At 50.9% G+C, this 16,590-nt stretch overlaps 1 protein-coding gene across 2 annotated transcripts; it reads right to left on the bottom strand.

Moving 5' to 3' along the window:
* Positions 1-130: 130 nt before the first annotated feature.
* On the bottom strand, positions 131-15,039 carry P4htm (prolyl 4-hydroxylase, transmembrane). Of its 2 annotated transcripts, XM_020172295.2 has the most exons (9): positions 14,296-15,031; positions 13,997-14,078; positions 5,150-5,340; positions 4,265-4,361; positions 2,937-3,099; positions 2,202-2,387; positions 1,389-1,479; positions 1,065-1,188; positions 131-556 (listed from the first exon to the last, which is right to left on the bottom strand). In XM_020172295.2, exons 1-9 carry the CDS (start codon positions 14,908-14,910, stop codon positions 336-338), a joined length of 1,770 nt encoding a protein of 589 aa, XP_020027884.2. In that variant the 5' UTR covers positions 14,911-15,031; the 3' UTR covers positions 131-335. The 2 variants fall into 2 exon arrangements, 1 of the variants encoding a protein (XP_020027884.2); XR_012443062.1 differs by lacking the exons at positions 131-556; positions 1,065-1,188; positions 1,389-1,479; positions 2,202-2,387 and adding an exon at positions 3,179-3,284 and having other exon boundaries at positions 2,962-3,099; positions 14,296-15,039.
* Positions 15,040-16,590: the final 1,551 nt, after the last annotated feature.

The following is a 16,590-nucleotide window of genomic DNA, read 5'->3' as shown; positions in this document are numbered from 1 at the left end:
GATTGGCTGAGCCCGCGGAGGGAGCTTCAACCCCCCTCCTCCCCATCACGTGACACCTGTGGCGCGCTGCGGGCTGCAGGAAGCCTGCAGGGAGTCCTCCCCACAGCCGAGGCGGTAGTTGTAGGTGTAGTGGGTTGAAGCCCTGTTAATTTTATTTGACAGAGCAGCATTGGGGTCTGTACACAATAAATAACATGAATATAGGAACTTCGCATAATCGCGGCTGGAGGCAGGAGTGGAGAAAGACATCAGCCAGAACTTTAGTCTGCAGTAGGACAGAGAACCAGCTGGGCCCTAGATCTTGGATTGAGGGTGGTCCACAACTGACCCTCCCCTCAAAGCTCCACGCGCGCATCACGGTAGGCCCGGTCCAGGGCCCACTCTGGCTGCGAGTCGGCACCACCTTCGCGGGCCAGGCGCGCCATCTCCTGCTGGAACAGGGCTTGCCGTGCCCTGCTGGGGTCCACATTGATCCAGTTGTTGGCAATCCATTTGGTGCCGCGTGTGACCAGGCAGCCCCCGTGCAACGAGTAGTCATCCACATCGCCCACCCAACCTAGGAGAAGAGATTGGTAGGAGCAAAGGACGGCTTGGGAGGGTCTCTAGGCTGGGTTGGCCTGAGTGTATCCTTAGACCAAGGGTATGGCAAGGGTAGGCCCAGCCATGCACCATGCATATACTTTGGGTAGCAAACACCCATCTTCAAGGCTTTCTTGAGGGCTCAGCATCTCCAGAAATTTATGATCAACACCCCTGGCACTCTGAAACCAGCTTTCTTGCTACTGAGCCTCTCTACAGCTCTTCCCAGCCTGAGTTGATAAGAGACATGTGTCCCCAATCTCTCAGACAGCAGGAAGGCAGAGCAGGCATTAGAATGACAGGGGTGGAGATAACCCAAGAGACTGCACAGGTATTGGGATGGCCTGATGAAGTCACTAAAAGATGTTTGGGAGGTCGAAAACCATCTGGAGGGCAGCCAGAAACAGCCCTCCAAGATGGCAGACAGGGCATGGGTAAGGAGAAGCTACTTTCAGGGACATCCTGGCCTGGCCATAGGCTCTCACCTTGCCCATCAGGCAGGTAGTTGTACCAGAAGACTGCTGTTCCTTGCCTGGGCTTGACACGAAGATTCCCCTTGTCACAGTGCCTCCGAGTGTCACGGAGATCAATGTCATCCTGAATCAGACTCTGTGGGCAGCAGGTGATGGAGTTCTCAGGTTGCTCCCCACCCCCCAGTGTGTGGCCAGGAAGTCAAAGGTGGCCAGAAGGAAAACAGGCAAATGTGCCCAGGGGACCACCTGGGCTCTCATCCCAGGTCTGGAGGGGTGTGTAGTACACTTGCCCAAGGCCCTGCCAGCCCACAAGAGTAATAGCCCGTTGGCCCTTACCATTTCATCGTAGGTTCTGTTGTCTGCTACAGGGAAGACAGTCTCGCCCCCACCGGTGACGTTGTTCAAATAAAACAGCACTGTCATGTAGCTGTAAGGCAGGGGGGCTGCTGAGCAGGTCCCCAACTGTGGATGTTCCCAGGGGCTTACTTGTGGGCAAGATAAAATGCCCAGGTTTCCAGGGCCACAGGGACAGGTTGGGATAGTTGACAACAGGGTAGGCCAGTACCAAAATGTCCCTAGCTCCTCCTTTTTCTGACAGATCCAGTCTCTTACTGGCATGCCAATACTTTTTTGGCCAAAATCACAGGTCCACTTAGCTAAATCACATAGCCCTGACTAAGGACCTGCCTAGGAAAGGTAAGTGTGTACAAGCAGGAAGATCATGCAGAAGGGCTCCTGGGGAACTGGAAGGGACCGAACCAGAGTAGCTACACGAAGAGGAGAGGGTACAGCTTTACAAAGTGAGACTGAGACAACCAGTAGTAGAATCAAGATCAACACCTGGGAGGGGGGAGTCAGAAAGAGCTGTGAGTCCAACCTTGTCCCTTGCTTCAGAGCTCTGGGGACAAGTTACAGTGTCTGTGAGTACCTTTGTCTATGTTGACTTGAGGCCAGTAGCCACCCTTTTCCTGCCACTTGGTAAATAGTAAGGGAGAGACTTGAGAGAAAGGAAGGGATATCATTGACTAGGATGGCCCAGTGTGCTCCTGGCCCCATGCCAAGGGGCCTTCCCCCAGGGCCAGGCTGTACTTGTGACAGGGGGATGCCTGGTCTGAGAAGTGAAGCCAGCCCCAGGTAAGAGGTACTTGCCGACAGGAGGTCTCAAAAGGTACAGCCTCACTGGCTACCAGCTTGGTATGGGAGCAGATGGTCTCTGGGTACACAGGCCCGCTGTCCACATGGGCATGGTAGTGGCCTCCTTCACCATATCGCACAACCTGCAGTGGTTCACTGAGCTCCACAATCTCCGGTGACAGGCGAGTGAGGCGCAGTACCCTGGTGGGCAGCAGGCATTCAGCTGGGCAGTCCCATGGAAGGTGGGAGCCTAAAGTAGCTGACCAAGGTGGATCCTGGGTCTGCCACAAGCTCCACCCCTGACCACTTCTCTTGGAAATCCCATAAGCCATCTTAGACTGACCCTGTAAGAGCAGGACATGATGAGCCCTGGATGCCAGACACAGAGACACTCAATGGGTAGGAAAAATGAGATTTCTGCTAAATTGGAAGGATGGGGAGAAGTGAAGAAAAAAAGATTGCTTATTTAAAACCCCTGTTGACTGAACAGCAGGGGGTCCTGTGAGCAGCTATAAGGGCTCATTTCTCCAATTAGCAGCAAACAAATGATTTCTTTTTAATTCCAATTGTATATTGTTTGCACAACCAAGGCTAATTTGCCTTTCTTAATTACCTGTCTTTCAGTGGGTTCAAATCCTAGCCTAACAAGTGAAACTTAACCCCAAATTGGCTAATCAATTCTGTTCTTTCAGCCCCAGCCAAGAACTTCTGTGAAGGCCCGGCCCCAGGGGTACAACCTCAGGTGCTCACCTCTGGCGGATCGAACGCATGACGTGGTGGGCACCCTCACCCTGGTAGAGCCATGTGTGGTGGCTGTTCCGTACCAGCTCACTGGACTCGGCCTTATGACTTCTCATATACTTGTGGAAGTCTCGAAGGTCCATGTTGGAAAACTCCTGCAGACTCAGCACTCCTGCATGGATCATGCGCCATCAGTACCTGCCAGGCCCATGTGGGGAGACCACAGTGCCAGGCAGTACCTCCCTACCTACCCCAAAGGCAGCAGCAGCCCCTGGCCTCAGGCACTGGGGGGCCATGTGCACTTGTCCCCACCTGGACTCTTGGGTCAGATGAACCTGGTTTCTGTCACATCGGGCCCTAAGGGAAGACCCAGAGAAGTTTGTTTTCTGTTTATGCCTTGATTTGGTCCCCAAAAGGAAGAAGCCCAACCCTATTAGAGTACCAGAGAAAGGTCTCCAAAGGAAGCTTGAGCCATTATGGCCAGGGCCCTGTACCAAGGTACACTCCACGCTCTCCAACCTGGTGATATAGAAGAGTGTGGTGATAAGGGATTGGAGGTGTGGCTCAAGTGGTGGAGCACTTGCCTAGCAAGCGAGAAGCCCTCAGTACAAACCCTAGTACCACCAAAAAGAAAAAAGTATGGTGACTACACTCCAGAATCTATAGAGAGTAAGGAAAGAGAACAGCCAGTGCTGGGTCTTCTCTAGGGCTTTCTACACGGTAGGGTGAAAGCAGGGCCAGTCCCCAGAGGTTCCTCATGAGTTCAGGTCCCATCTTAGGTGGAACCCACTTTACCAGACCTCCCTGATTGGTTACTAGACCACCTTAGCAAAGAAATTCAGGCCACTGCCCACAAGAGAACATTCTTCCCTGCTACTGCCCAAACCACAAAGCAGGGGCTCCACCCTTTTGAGGTTCTGGAAGAGTAGCTGGTGTCTTTGCTCCATGTTATTCTGGCATGGAGCACCTTATACCCTTTGGCCCAGACTCCTTTGAAGGTGGGGGACTTTCAAGGGCTATAAGCCTGATATCAGCTCTATGGTGAGGGGTAGTATGACAGCCCTACAGTCATTCTTCACTCTGGGTTCACAAGACTCTGATGAGGTCACAGGGTCTCCAGGAATTTCCTTCTAAACTGTCACCAAGGGATCTGGCTGCCTGCCTACCTCTCAGGGGTGAAGGGCAAAGCTGGCTCCTCACCTCCTCATCTCTGGCCACTATGGAAGTTGAGCATAGTGGCTGCCTGCTGTGGGGAAAGGGTGCAAGTTTTCCAGGTGGTACACCTGGAAGTAGGAGGTAGATCACAGGGACAGAACTGTAAAGGGGTAGAAGCTCACCATCACCATCGGGGTCTGCCTTGATCGCAGAGTACATCTCCTGAATGTTCTCTGGAGTCATCCACCGTCCATTCCCCAGGCGAGTCTGGGCCAGGACCTAAAGCACAAGAAGGTCCTTCAGTGGGGTGACCTCAGTGGTAAAGAGCCATCAGAGCACAGATGGCACAGTCCTTATTGTAGAGCTAAGGGTTCCAGGATAGGACATGGGCGTGGGCACAGGGCAGACTCCAAGGCCCCTGGGCTGAAATGAAGGTCAACAGAGAGGTCCAGAGGCATCTGTGGCAGAGCCAGGAAGGGAGTCAAGAGGGCTGAGGGACATTCTCAGTTCCAGCACTTCAGGGGAGCACTGGTGGCTAGCTGGAGGCAGAGTGAAGGGTAGGCCTGTGTCACACTCAGATACCCCAGGCGAAGGTGGGGGAGGGCTAAGGCCTGATTATAAAGAGGGAATAGACACCAGGAGGAGACCTGGCCAGAACATGACATCCAGACTCTCAGGAAGACCAGGCTCAGTGAGGTGCTCTGTGTGGGCAATGGACCCCAACCCCACCAGACTTCTCTCAGAAGTCCAGGTTTAAGGGGCATAGAGAGAGAGAGATGTGGGCTTCTATAAATCTCAGAGCTGCCACCCTGTCCACCATGAGTTCTGTGAGGCCCCAAACATGGAAGCAAGGAATCCAGAGTATGGAAAGTATGCCACTCAAAAACTGGTGGTAAGTGCCACCCCCAGGTGTATTATTCTGCCATCCTCTGGGATTTCTAAGGCAGGAAGGGGTTTTCCAGACAGAAATGGGCCGGAATGGCATCTGACTATAGGGGACAGGGTTGAACTAGATAAGTGGCAGGGCTACTCCTTCCCTGGGCCTACTCAAGCCTCAGGCTCCCAACCTCTCGGAGCTGCAGGCGACCATCGTGGTTCTGGTCCAGTAGCCGGAAGAGGTCCAGCTGGCTGACCTGCATAGTGCCCATTGCTTCCTCATACTCTTCGGTGGGCAGGATCTGGCTGCGCTGTAAGCCCTTCATCTGTGCCAGGTGGATGATGAGCCGACACTCCTCATCACTCAGGAAGCCAGGGATTTCTGCCAGAAAAGGGGGTGGGTGAGACCAAGCACTGAGCAGGAGCACTGTGCACCAAGTGCCCCCCCTCCCTGAAGGATTTCTGGGGTGCTTCCTGCCCCCCCGGCAGCCACAGGTATGAAGGACTTTACACACAGATTTAAATCTGCTCTGGACTCTATGTTGACCTGTAAGTATTGGAATGTGGACCTTCTTGTTGATGACAGCACACATTTTTCATGGGGGACCTGGGAGCAAGCTGGAGCTAAGCTGGATATGGGATGACCCTCCTTGGGATGGGACTGAGGCCAGAGAGTAGACCTGAAGGGCAGAAGTCTGACCATCTCCTTACTGGACATATATTTTTAGAGTAGGGAGATGGTGGCTAACCCTTGCTTTCATTTTTTTTTCTTTCACCATTATTCCAATAAAACTAAACAAAGCACAAGATACCCAGATGCTATAAACCAATCCAAAGGCCTCACCCTCCATTCTCTTGCATAAGTAATTAGGTGTTGGTCATCTCACCAAGGCTGAGTTGCCAGGGCTGAGATGTCAGTAGGGGTTACTCAGTACCTTCTCTATGCTGCTAAGTCCCTGAGAAAAGATCAGTCAAGCTTGGGGCTTGGCCTCAGCGGCTGGATGCCCACATACCAGCCCTAGCTGGTAGGTGACTTGGTGGAGCTGGGCTCTGAGTCTTACATTTGGGGACTCCATATCTTAGTTGCCCAAGGTACTTTCATGGCAGAAGCCTGGGCCCTGCTTCCTTCCCTTGTTCCTAAGAAGAGGACTTCCTTGGGGAACAAGAGGCACACAGAGGAAGGGCCACATTGCCACCTGCAGAGTAGTTTGCCACTTCCTTCAGTTATACTCCCAGCATGAAGTTGTAGTCACTGCCAAAAGGAAGGAAAATGGCTCCTCAGAGCCAGGATGGGGCATGTTTTAAATAGTGATCACAGCAGATCACACTTGGGTAGCACAGATTCTGCCCAAGGCACTGTCCTAAGCACTTCATATGCATTAACTCCTTAATCCCTACACTCTTTCTAGACCAGGCCCCCATTAACTTGCCTTTCTAAATCCATGAGAAACCCCAAGAACAGAGAGATCAGTGATTTGCCCAAGGTCATCCAGGCTGTTGTACCTGGAATCCATGCTCGTGACTAGATCAAGCTTCCAGGGGTAAGTAAGATGAACCCAGATTTAATCACACTGAGGACAGGACCTAGGTCCCCACTTCTGACCTGCAGAACCCTGAAACCCATCAAATCCAGAAAGGGTGTAAGCCAACAACTGGGAGACAGCACTGCTGGACAATGGGTTAGAGAAAATTGCTAGTCTAGAGTCACCTCATGATTGCTTAACACATACAACTTAAAAGAAAAGCCAGAAAAGGAAAACAGGCCCAGGTTTCTTCAGTTTTAGGTGCCAAAAATTCACAGGCCCAGTGGAAATACCATCAGCATCTATACCTCCCCACCATGTGCTAATCAAAACCAAACAGCCCAGTCAGCATGTTGGGGCCTGACCAGGTGGGCACAGGCACCTGGGAGCTTTGCAAACACCACCTCCTCTATTTGTTCCTCGGTACAGCCCTATAAAGACCAGCTCATTAAGGCCTGGGAAGAATAAGCAGGTGATGTAAAGAATGCTGTGGCTGCTGGTGGTGGTGTGGAGTGATGGCACGGCAGGGGCTCCCTCAGGTCCCACATGATGCATGCCCATTCCCCAAGCTATGGCACTGTGCCACAACATTGCCTAAACAGAGATGTGGCTGCCCAACTTGCTGGACCACCACACAGGTCATCCAGTTAGTCAGCTGGTTGCCCCTACTTGCCTGGGAGTGTCACCACGATGCTCGCCTCTTCTCTGCTTCCTCTTTGCTCCTGTGTGCTTTGACAGATTGAGGAGCTGGGGGTAGGGGAGGGAGGGGATGTCCCCAGCCAGGGCCCGCTCTAGCAGCTCAACTCTTTAGTAATCCTCTGAGTACCTGTCAGTGCTGGGTGCTGACAAGGGCAGAAGGGTTGTTTTGTTAGTGTTCCTGGCAGAGGTAAGCAAATGTTCATGGGACAAGAGGTGACAATCGGTAGGCAACAATCTACATGTGAGCATGTAGGTTTGGGCCTTTAGTCTGTTACCACAAACCATCAGTGTCTCTTGAATATCAAGATAGGTCAAGAAGCAGGTCACTTCAGGCTGAGGACCAAGAGCCCTTTACCAGAGAGGTGTGGAAGGTCTCTCTGCCCAATTGATGATAGGAAGATACGGATCTAAGGCCCACCTAGTGGCCTGTTCTCCGAGAGCTCAGAAGTCACAAGGCTGAATCCTCCTCTCCAGCCTAACCTACCCTGTGAACACATCCCTCAGTTCCTTCTCAGCACAGAGCAAGTCCTTCCTAGAGGCTCTGGTGACTGTCAGTAGCAGCAAGAATGGGTTCTTTCAGAACTCAAGGACCAGGCCTCTGCACTCTATGCCAGCCCCATTCCTGGCCAGAGACTGCAATACCCTGAAGGCCTTTCAGGACGAGAGGAATGACTCTGTTTTTTCCCTTTGAGAAAAAGTGAAGACCCAGAGTACAGGGCCCTCCCACAACCCTCTCTAAACACTAGATGGCCAGGGAGCTGGTGGGGGAGGTGCACTGGAAAGCTGGAAAGAAGCCTGGGTTATGGAGAGGAGTGGAGAGATAAAGGGGGAGGAGGGACTGAGGTATAAAATGTGGCCTAAGCCTGGAAGCCAGGCTGCAGGCTGTTGCTAGGTGACCAGAGTGTTGTTGCCCAGCAACCACAGAGCATTCCGTGCCACAAAGCAGTGCTAGGAAAGGCTCCAGATTATCACCCCCACTACGTCCCCCACTCTTCAGGGTCATTCACCCCTGCTGAAGCCTAGTGAGGCAGTACAGGCCAGCTGTGCGCTCATAATGGCCTGCTACAGCTACCCCTGGCCAGCTATTTTGCACTGTGGGTATTTCCCTATGGGCCATGGTCTCTGCCTTGCAGCAGTGGCCAAAGGGTCCCATCTGGATCACCCATGCGATTCTTGGCACAACTGGCAGGTCTCACTGTACTTGGCCCCACGGGTATACCCTACCCCTTTCAAATATTCTCAGAGGGGATCAGGTAAACTGTCTCCAAAAAAAAAAAAAACCATTGAAGGCACAGAACCTGCATCCTTACTCGATCCTTTCCTCCCAATGCTGTGTGCCAGCAGCAGAGACTGCAAACTAATCAGAGGTGGTCCTGGACACAACATGGCACCAGAGACCTTGGTGAGCCCTTAGTGTATAGCACTCCCTTTTTTTTTTTTTTGCGGTACTGGGGCTTGAACTCAGGGACTCATGCTTGCTAGGCAGGTGCTCTACCACTTGAGCCATTCTGCCAGCCCTGTTTTGTGCTGGTTTTTTTTTTTTTGAGATAGGGTTTCATGAACTACTTGCCTGGGCTGGCTTTGAATGCAATCCTCCCAGTCTCTGCCTCCTGAGTAGCTAGGATTACAGGTGTGAGCCACCGGCTATAGCATGCTTAACATACCCCTTTTAAGTGCCTCTGTCCCAAGTCCTGGCTCAGTGCTTAAGACAAATGTAAGATGGAAACCCCTGATGCTATCTATGCCCAATTAAGGCTAAATAATGAATTCCTTTAATAAGAATGGGATGTTGCTAAAACAATAGAACCATGTCATAAATTCTGCTAAGGAGAGAGGCATCCCTAGCAGCCTGATTCTCAGGTCAGAGCATCAGACAAGAGGGTTTTTAGTTAGCCAGGTGGAGAGGATGAGTAGGGCATGCTTATATGACTAGTTTGTCACCTGGCTCCTCTGACTCCATTCAGCAGTGAAGGTCAGACTCTCCAGGCACAGCAGGACATCTTCTGGCCCCTGGGACTGTGACCTGGACTCAAGACTAGAAGAGTTGAAGACCTGATCACTGCTCTCCACAGAGGTGGTGCCCAACCTGCAACGCTAGCTGCAGCTGGATATCCCATGTATACAACCTCCTGTGGGGAAGGCATGTAGGGACTTAGCATTGAAGATGCAGGGTGGCTGCCTATTGGTAAACACAGCTTGTACCTGGAGCTGAGGCCACCAAAATCTGCAGCTGGCCTTGTGCAGGTGGCAGTATCACAAGTACTAAGAATAAGGGGCTAACCCTATGAGAGCCTGAGAATTTTTTTTTTTTTTTGAGGGGACTGGAACTCAGGAGCCTGGGACTTTTAGCCACAACCTCTATAGTGCCACATAAATTGTGCATGCCCTCTTAAGACACACACAGACCCTCTTTCTGTGGCCTCCCTGCCAGAAGATTTGCAGACCAGAGACCAGCAAGGCCCAAGGATCAAGAAGGGTGAGACTGCTTCCTGAGCCTAATGTTCTCCCCTGCCAAGAGTGCAGGCAAAGCAGGTTAGGCTCCTGGCAGCTATGTGTGTTGGGCAGGACAGACTACTACTATCTTTCTGTCCTTCCCAGATCTGGGATGGCAGCTGAGCTACTGCCCTGCTACTGACCACATGACCCAGCACCCTAAAGGGCAGGCACACGGTATCAGGCACTGCTTGCTGTGGGTAGTATGCTACTTGTCCAGCCCCAGTCAGAACCAACTATACCTGCTTGACCTTGTTGATTCCATGACTTTGCCAAGTGCTGCCCATGAAACAGCAGCAGTCTTTGGCAGGGGAGGGGGCAAACCATGCAGGAAATGTCACTAATTTGCACACTAAAATTCTTCCCTATTTCTGGGCCTCCAGTGTTTGTCATGGGCATAGTGATCGGACACAGCTGCCTAATTATTTTCTTAAGCTGACAAAGAATACATTTGGAAATCCTATGATAAAGCAGTCATGATTTTAAAATAGTTTTGTTTACTAGAGGCCATTACTTATTAACCTAAAGTAGTTAAGAAAAATGGATTAACGGAGATTGGAGAAGTGGCTGAAGCAGTAGAACGCCTGTTTAGCAAGCATGAAGCCCTGAGTTCAAACCTCAGTACTGCCAAAAAAATCAAATTATTTAAAACTTGTGCTGGCTCACTGAAGGTGGCCCCTGGCTGTCCTTGAAGGGTACTAAGTCAGGAGGGTGGTGGTGGTGGCCAGTAAGCAAGCAGATAGGTGTTGGTCTGGGATGACAGCAGCCAGATGACCCCTCCAGCCAGCAATGATCAGCAGAGACACAACTCTGCTACTGGACACACAACCAGAACAAACCAAGCTTCCTGCAAATGCATCTCACCTTTGTGGACAGAGGCACAAATAAGTATAGAAAATAGTTTCCAGCAGTGCTGATCATTGGGAAGAACACTAAGTAGGTTTATTTAACAGGGTATAAGGAAACCTCTCAAGACTGGTTTGAGGACAAGAGAAGTTTCTGAGGATGGGATGTCTGAGTAGATGCCTGATGGAGCTAAAGGCACCATCTGTGAGAAGGGCAAGATCTGAGCTTTCTAATGAGGGAAGCACATACAAAGGCCCTGAGGCAGTAACAAGAGCTTGGTGTCTGAGAATCAGCAGGAAGTGAGGGTAAGTGACAGGAGATGAGATTTAAGAGATGTGAGGGCTTTGAGGCACCATATGAGACCTAGAAGTGAAATGGAAGGTCTAGGGGGCTAGGGGTGTAGCTCAGTGGTACAGCACTTGCCTAAAATGTGCAGGGCCCTTGGGTCAATTTCTAGCACCGCCCCCCCCCACCAAAAAAAGAGAAAAGATTAAAAAGAAAAAGAAGGCAGGACACTAGTGGTTCACGCCTGTAATCCTAGACTCAGGAGGCAGAGATCAGGAGGATCGTGGTTCAAAGTCAGCCAGGGCAAATAGTTCATGAGACCATATCTTGAAAAAAATCCATCACAAAAATAGGGCTTCTGGAGTGGCTCGAGATATAGGCTCTGAGTTCAAAATTCAGTACTGCAAAAAAAAAAAAAAAGAAATAGGGTTTTTTTTTTTTTGAGTCTTGCTATGTAGTCAGACTGGCCTAGAACTTGGGATCATCCCAATTGGGAGGCCTCAGCCTCCCAATTGCTGGGATTATAGACATGAACCACTGTGCCTGGCTATAAATAGGGTCTTAACCATTATAATCAAGTTAAGATAGGGTAAGTTAAGGCAAAAGTTCAGTCCCCTTGCCTCAGCTCACATCTTGAGCACTCACCCTTGAAGTGCTCACATCTTGGGTCTCTCAGGCTGGCAGCTCACAGGTTTGGAGCTAAAAGCAGCAGGGCAGAGCCTATAGTAGTTTCATCCTCCTCAGCTCTGCCTGCCTCTTTAGGACAATCACGGACAGCAGACCAATGGACGATGAACAGGCAAGTACAGAAAATAGGCAGAAACTGCTACTTCTTGGGATGAAGCATCCTTCTTTGGATTCCAGCATTCTGGAATTCCCTGGCTTTGGACACTCTCCATTTGGTTTCCCTCTTTCACAACTGGGCTTCTAATAATCCCTGATCTCTCACTTTTGCCCCACCTCATTCGCCAAACAGCAAGTTCAAGTGCTTTCAGGTTAACTGACCAGCTCTAAGTACTTTAGAGGAGATGAGGAACTGAAACAAGAAATACATGTCACAGCTGCCAAATCTCTCTTTTTTTTGGGGTGGGGTGGCAATCCTGGGGCTTGAACTCACACTTGCTAGGCAGGTGCTCTACCACTTGAGCTACTCAGCCAGTCCTGTTTTTGTGCTGGATGTTTTTGAGATAGGGTCCTGTGAACCATTTGCCCAGGCTGGCTTTGAACCACGATCCTTCTGATCTCTGCTTCCTTAATAGCTAGTATTACAGGTGTGAGCCACTGATGCCCAGCTCAAATCTATTAATTATGCCCATTCGAAATTTTCTGTAAAAATTCATCTGATGGCCTAACCAGAACCAGTTTAGCTGTTGTTAAATCTCTTCTTTTTTTTTGGTGGGACTGGGGCTTGAACTCAGGACTTAATGTTTGCGAATGTTCATTGCTCGAGCCATCACACCTCCATTCCATTTTTACTTATGGTTATTTTGGAGATGGCGGAGGGGGGGGTCTCACAAACTTATTTGCCTGGACTGGCATTGAACCTTGATTCTCCTGATCTATGCCTCCCCAGAAGATAGGGTAATAGGCATGCGCCACTAGCACCCGGCTCTTCTGCTTCTTGTAATTTACTCTTGGGGACTTCAGATCTGGGTTTCGCATTTTCTGTTTTATAGGACAATCTGCACATCAGGAAGACTTTGCCCTTGTGGCTCACCTAACCTGACATGAATTTGAATTAGATACAGGTCCAGGAAGGCTTGTAAGAGAAAACATCTTAACATGTCTGTTCACAGAGGTGTCACAATAATAAGGTGAGAATTGCTGTCTTTGCCCAGATCACCCTTCCCTGACAGCCATCTGGCCTGAACCCATACATCCTGCAGGTCTTCACTCAAATGTTTTTCTCAAGGAAGCCCAACCTGGTTACCCTATTAAGAGTTTCATCCGAGGTAAAATTCTGGCTTACTTGTCTGCAATTTTGTATCACCACCTGACACAATGCACCATTTATAGTTAATTTTTTTTGTGTGTGAGACTAGGTAATTATTTATCTGTGTCCTCTTCATTCCTTTGTCAGCTTTGGTGTTGTTTTGAACAAGGCTGTGTTCCCAGTACCTAAAATAGTGCCTGATACAGGTTTCAATGTTATTCAACAGTAACAGTATAATAACCACCACCACCCTTTACAGACTTTCTCACAATAGGACTGACAGACATAACCTACCTCCCCACAAACAGCATGCACTCAACATTCTTACAGGTCTATCCACAATCCCCAGCCAGGGTCCTCTGTCCTCAGGGGTGATGGCATGCACTCAAATGTTCTGCTTTGGCCTCAGAGCCAGGTACCCAGACTCAGAGGCTGCCCTGGATCTACTAATGTCCCACTGAGGCCAGGTACCCAGAACTAGGCTGGCACAAATTTACCCTGGGCAAGGTTCCTGTGTCTGGACCCTCACCATCTTGTTGCTACTTGTAGTCTTTGACGGTCTTCATGGTTAGCACCATGGCTTTCATGTACAGGTGCAGGCTGCTTATGTCTCACTTTCCCCACTGGCCTGAGGGTGGGAGCTACATTCCCTTTACAGGGTCGTTGTTAAAAATGAAATGAAATCACATGAAGCCTATCAGAAAACATTAGTTATGATGTGGTTCTGTCCACAATGAGTGAAAGAAGAATCCTAAGAAGAACCCCATAGTGCTGGTAGCCTGGTAGGGTAGGCTGGAGGGCACAAGTTTATCCACATTTGGATAGCCTGTTTCTCACCAGACTTCGGGGTCCACTTTGGGAGTGTGATTTCCCCCAGAGACCCTGAGATCAGCTGACACCTGGTTATCAGGTGTCACCCCCTTCCTATTCTAGAAGGTGACAGAATTAGTGGCATCACAGAATGTCCAAAAACAATTTCAATGCAACTTTTGGATAGTAGTTTCAGGGTCACATTGCCCAACCTAGTGATAAGTCGAGTTTCAAGTCGAGTGTGAGTTTCAAGTCGAGTGTGAAAAGGTCACCTTTTTCCCTATTAGGGAGAAGGGAGCCCTACTTCACTTTGGTAATGCTCTGGAAGAAAAAAAAAGAAAGGGCTACTTTGAAGCAGCCATTTTCAAAATAGAAAGCACGTGGTCAAAAGGAGTCTCAAAGCCACCCCATTGCCCCTGGTCTTTCCCAGGGCTGCCCTGCAGACTTACCAAAGAGCAATGGCTTGAGGCTGAGGGTTCTGATGAAGTGGTCCCTGTCAGTGACCAGCTGGACCTTACGTTCATACCCCACCTAAGGGAAAGGAGCACAGCGGGCAGCTGGGGTGCCAGGCGACACTGTTCAAGAAGGAAAGAGTGCCAAGGGTGCAACAGCAAGCAAGTGAATGGGAGCGGGACTGACACAGAGTGGCGCGGAGGGTCAGTGCGTGGGCACAGGGCTGAGGAAACTTCTCTGGTTTGGCCATGCAGGGTCTGGATTGCGGCGGAGCACGAGGAGGGGATGTCCTCACCTTGATGCCCTCCAGCCGGGTGAGGGGATCTAAGGTTGGCGCGGGCCGGGGGCTTTGGGCGCGGGGCTGGGGCCCGGGGTCGGAGCTTTCGTCGCCGTTGCTATAGTGCACGAAGAGCAGCAGCGCCAGCACGTTGCCCAGGTACAGGTGCACGAACACCATCAGCACCAAGAAGTAGGCGCGTGAGCAGATGCCCCGCGGCTTGCACAGAGGCCTCACCGGGGCGTCTTCGCCATCGCCTAGCCCGGTCGCTGCCCCAGCCCCGAGGTGCTCAGGTGGCGCCCACTGCGGACTCCCGGCCTCATCCACCGCCGTGACCTCAGGCCGCTGGCCTGTTGTCACCGCCGCCGCCATGGCGCCCAGGTCGCGCGCGCGCCCAGGGGAGGGGCTGCGGGGGTGCTCGCTATGCGCAGTCGCCGGGCAAGGGCTGCCGAGCCCGCGCGCACTGCGGTCACTAGGAGACGGTGCCTGGGGATGCTGCGCCTGCCGGGAACCGCTCTGGCTCGCACTGAGCTCGGCCCTCTGTGCCTTGGACCTCGAGCCACACTGGGGTTTCTCTTCCCGAGCTGGGTTTTCGTCAGGCAGAGCTGTACTCTCCCCAGAAGAGAAGTCCATCCCCTCAAACGTAGAGGCTGACAAGAGCAGCACCGTTAAAGGCAGACCCCACTAGTAGCTTCTCCGTTGCCTGGTTAAGACGCCCCCTTCCCGCCTCCCAGAAGAGCCTAGTCTGTATTTTCTGGCTCCCAGAAATGGGGATAGGGAGTGGCAGCCAGGAGGAGGCAGCGCCAGATGACTCAATACTGCGGAGGCCCAGGACTGCGCACGTGATGGAGCGGGTCCCCACCACCTTATCGTGGGCGTGCTTGGAGGTCCGTTAGCTTTGACAGCACCTCCCGGGGAGAGTCACATGAGCCAGGCCCTAGGAAGAGGCTGCCTGATGTGCTGGGTTGTATAGACGGTGGGACAGAGCCTGGGATAGTCAGCGATAAGGTCAGCTTCCCAACAGTGACCGGCAGGAATGCAGCAGGTATTCAGTGTATTGAAAAATCTTACTGCCTCGAAGCTAGCACACAGGAAGAGGGAGGAAGGGGGCTCCTTTAAATCGTGACACCATCACTTCAGAGGAAAATTAAACTCAGATTTTCACCAAAAATGGGCTGGGAGGACATACCAGCGGCCAAATGCCAAGGCATATTTGTACTTTCTGCTCTTCTAGGAGAGGTACACACCCAGGGCAAAAGTTGACCCCTGAACACACACATGTGTGCAACAAAAGCAACACTTATTAAGGCTGCATTTTCTGGTTCTCAGGGCAGGTCCATCTCTTTCCTGATATATTACAATGGCAGGTTTCATCAGCACCCCCAAATGCATGGGTGCATCTACAAATCTAGCCACCCTCAGGGACCACTTTGTTAATCTCTCTGCTCCATAAAAGGAGAGGTTATGGATTTTTCTGAAACAGAAGAGAATAGGTAGCAATGATAGCTGTTGTGGCTTGATCAAACAAAACACCACTACCAGCACCTTGCTCCAGACAGGAGTGGGAACAGCTCTGGGGTTGCCAGGCAGCCCTGACCTCCCTGCACAGAGACAGAGGCAAAGGGTCTCATTACATAGAGTGAGCTGGCCTTTAACTCATGATCCTCCTGCATGCTGGAGTTACAGGTGCGTGCCACCTGGCAGTTTACCAAGGATTTCATGATTTTCAAATATCAAAGAATATACTGTTTCTCTCTAGCCCTTTAAAAACTACAGTTAGATCACCATAAAATCGTCTTTCCTTAACCTGTTTTCCCTATTCTATTTTTTACCTGTATCCATTCAAATTATGCCTGCTGCTGTGCACAGGGGCTTCTCTGCTAGCTAACTACTGGACGGTAGAAGGCAAGCCAGGTTCAGGTGCCAGAGGCTCACAACTATACTCCCAGCTACTCAGAAGGCAGAGAGAGATCAAGAGACTCATGGTTCAAAGCCAGCTCCAGGCAAATAGTTCGAGATCCTATCTTTTAAAAACACATCACAAAAAAAGGGCTGGTGGAGTGGCTCAAACCCCAGTGCAGAAAAAAAAAAACAAACAAGCAGGCTGCAGGTGTACTGTATCACCGCCTTTGCTGGTCTACATGCTGCTGGTTGTAAGAATTTCACAACCAGATTTTTTTTTTTTCCCTTGTGGTTCTAGGGATTGAACCCAGGGCCTTGCACATGCTAGGCAAGCACTACTACCACTTGAGCTGTGCCCCAGAATTTTTGTTAAATTTTTTTGAGTCTTGACACCATCATTCTCTGGGCTGG

This window comes from Castor canadensis, chromosome 17 (assembly GCF_047511655.1).
Source record: "Castor canadensis chromosome 17, mCasCan1.hap1v2, whole genome shotgun sequence".
Taxonomy (NCBI): Eukaryota; Metazoa; Chordata; class Mammalia; order Rodentia; family Castoridae; genus Castor; species Castor canadensis.
The sequence above is the reverse complement of the archived record's forward strand: the minus strand, read 5'-3'. Positions and strand labels throughout refer to the sequence as shown.

Excerpts from the sequence above, each read along its gene's own strand:
- P4htm (XM_020172295.2), bottom strand. The coding sequence starts at position 14,910 with ATGGACTTCTCTTCTGGGGAGAGTACAGCTCTGCCTGACGAAAACCCA. Across the intron at positions 1,480-2,201 it reads CCTTTTGAGACCTCCTGTCG|CTACATGACAGTGCTGTTTT; the intron begins GCAAGTACCTCT and ends CCTGCCTTACAG. Across the intron at positions 557-1,064 it reads CTACCTGCCTGATGGGCAAG|GTTGGGTGGGCGATGTGGAT; the intron begins GTGAGAGCCTAT and ends CTCTTCTCCTAG.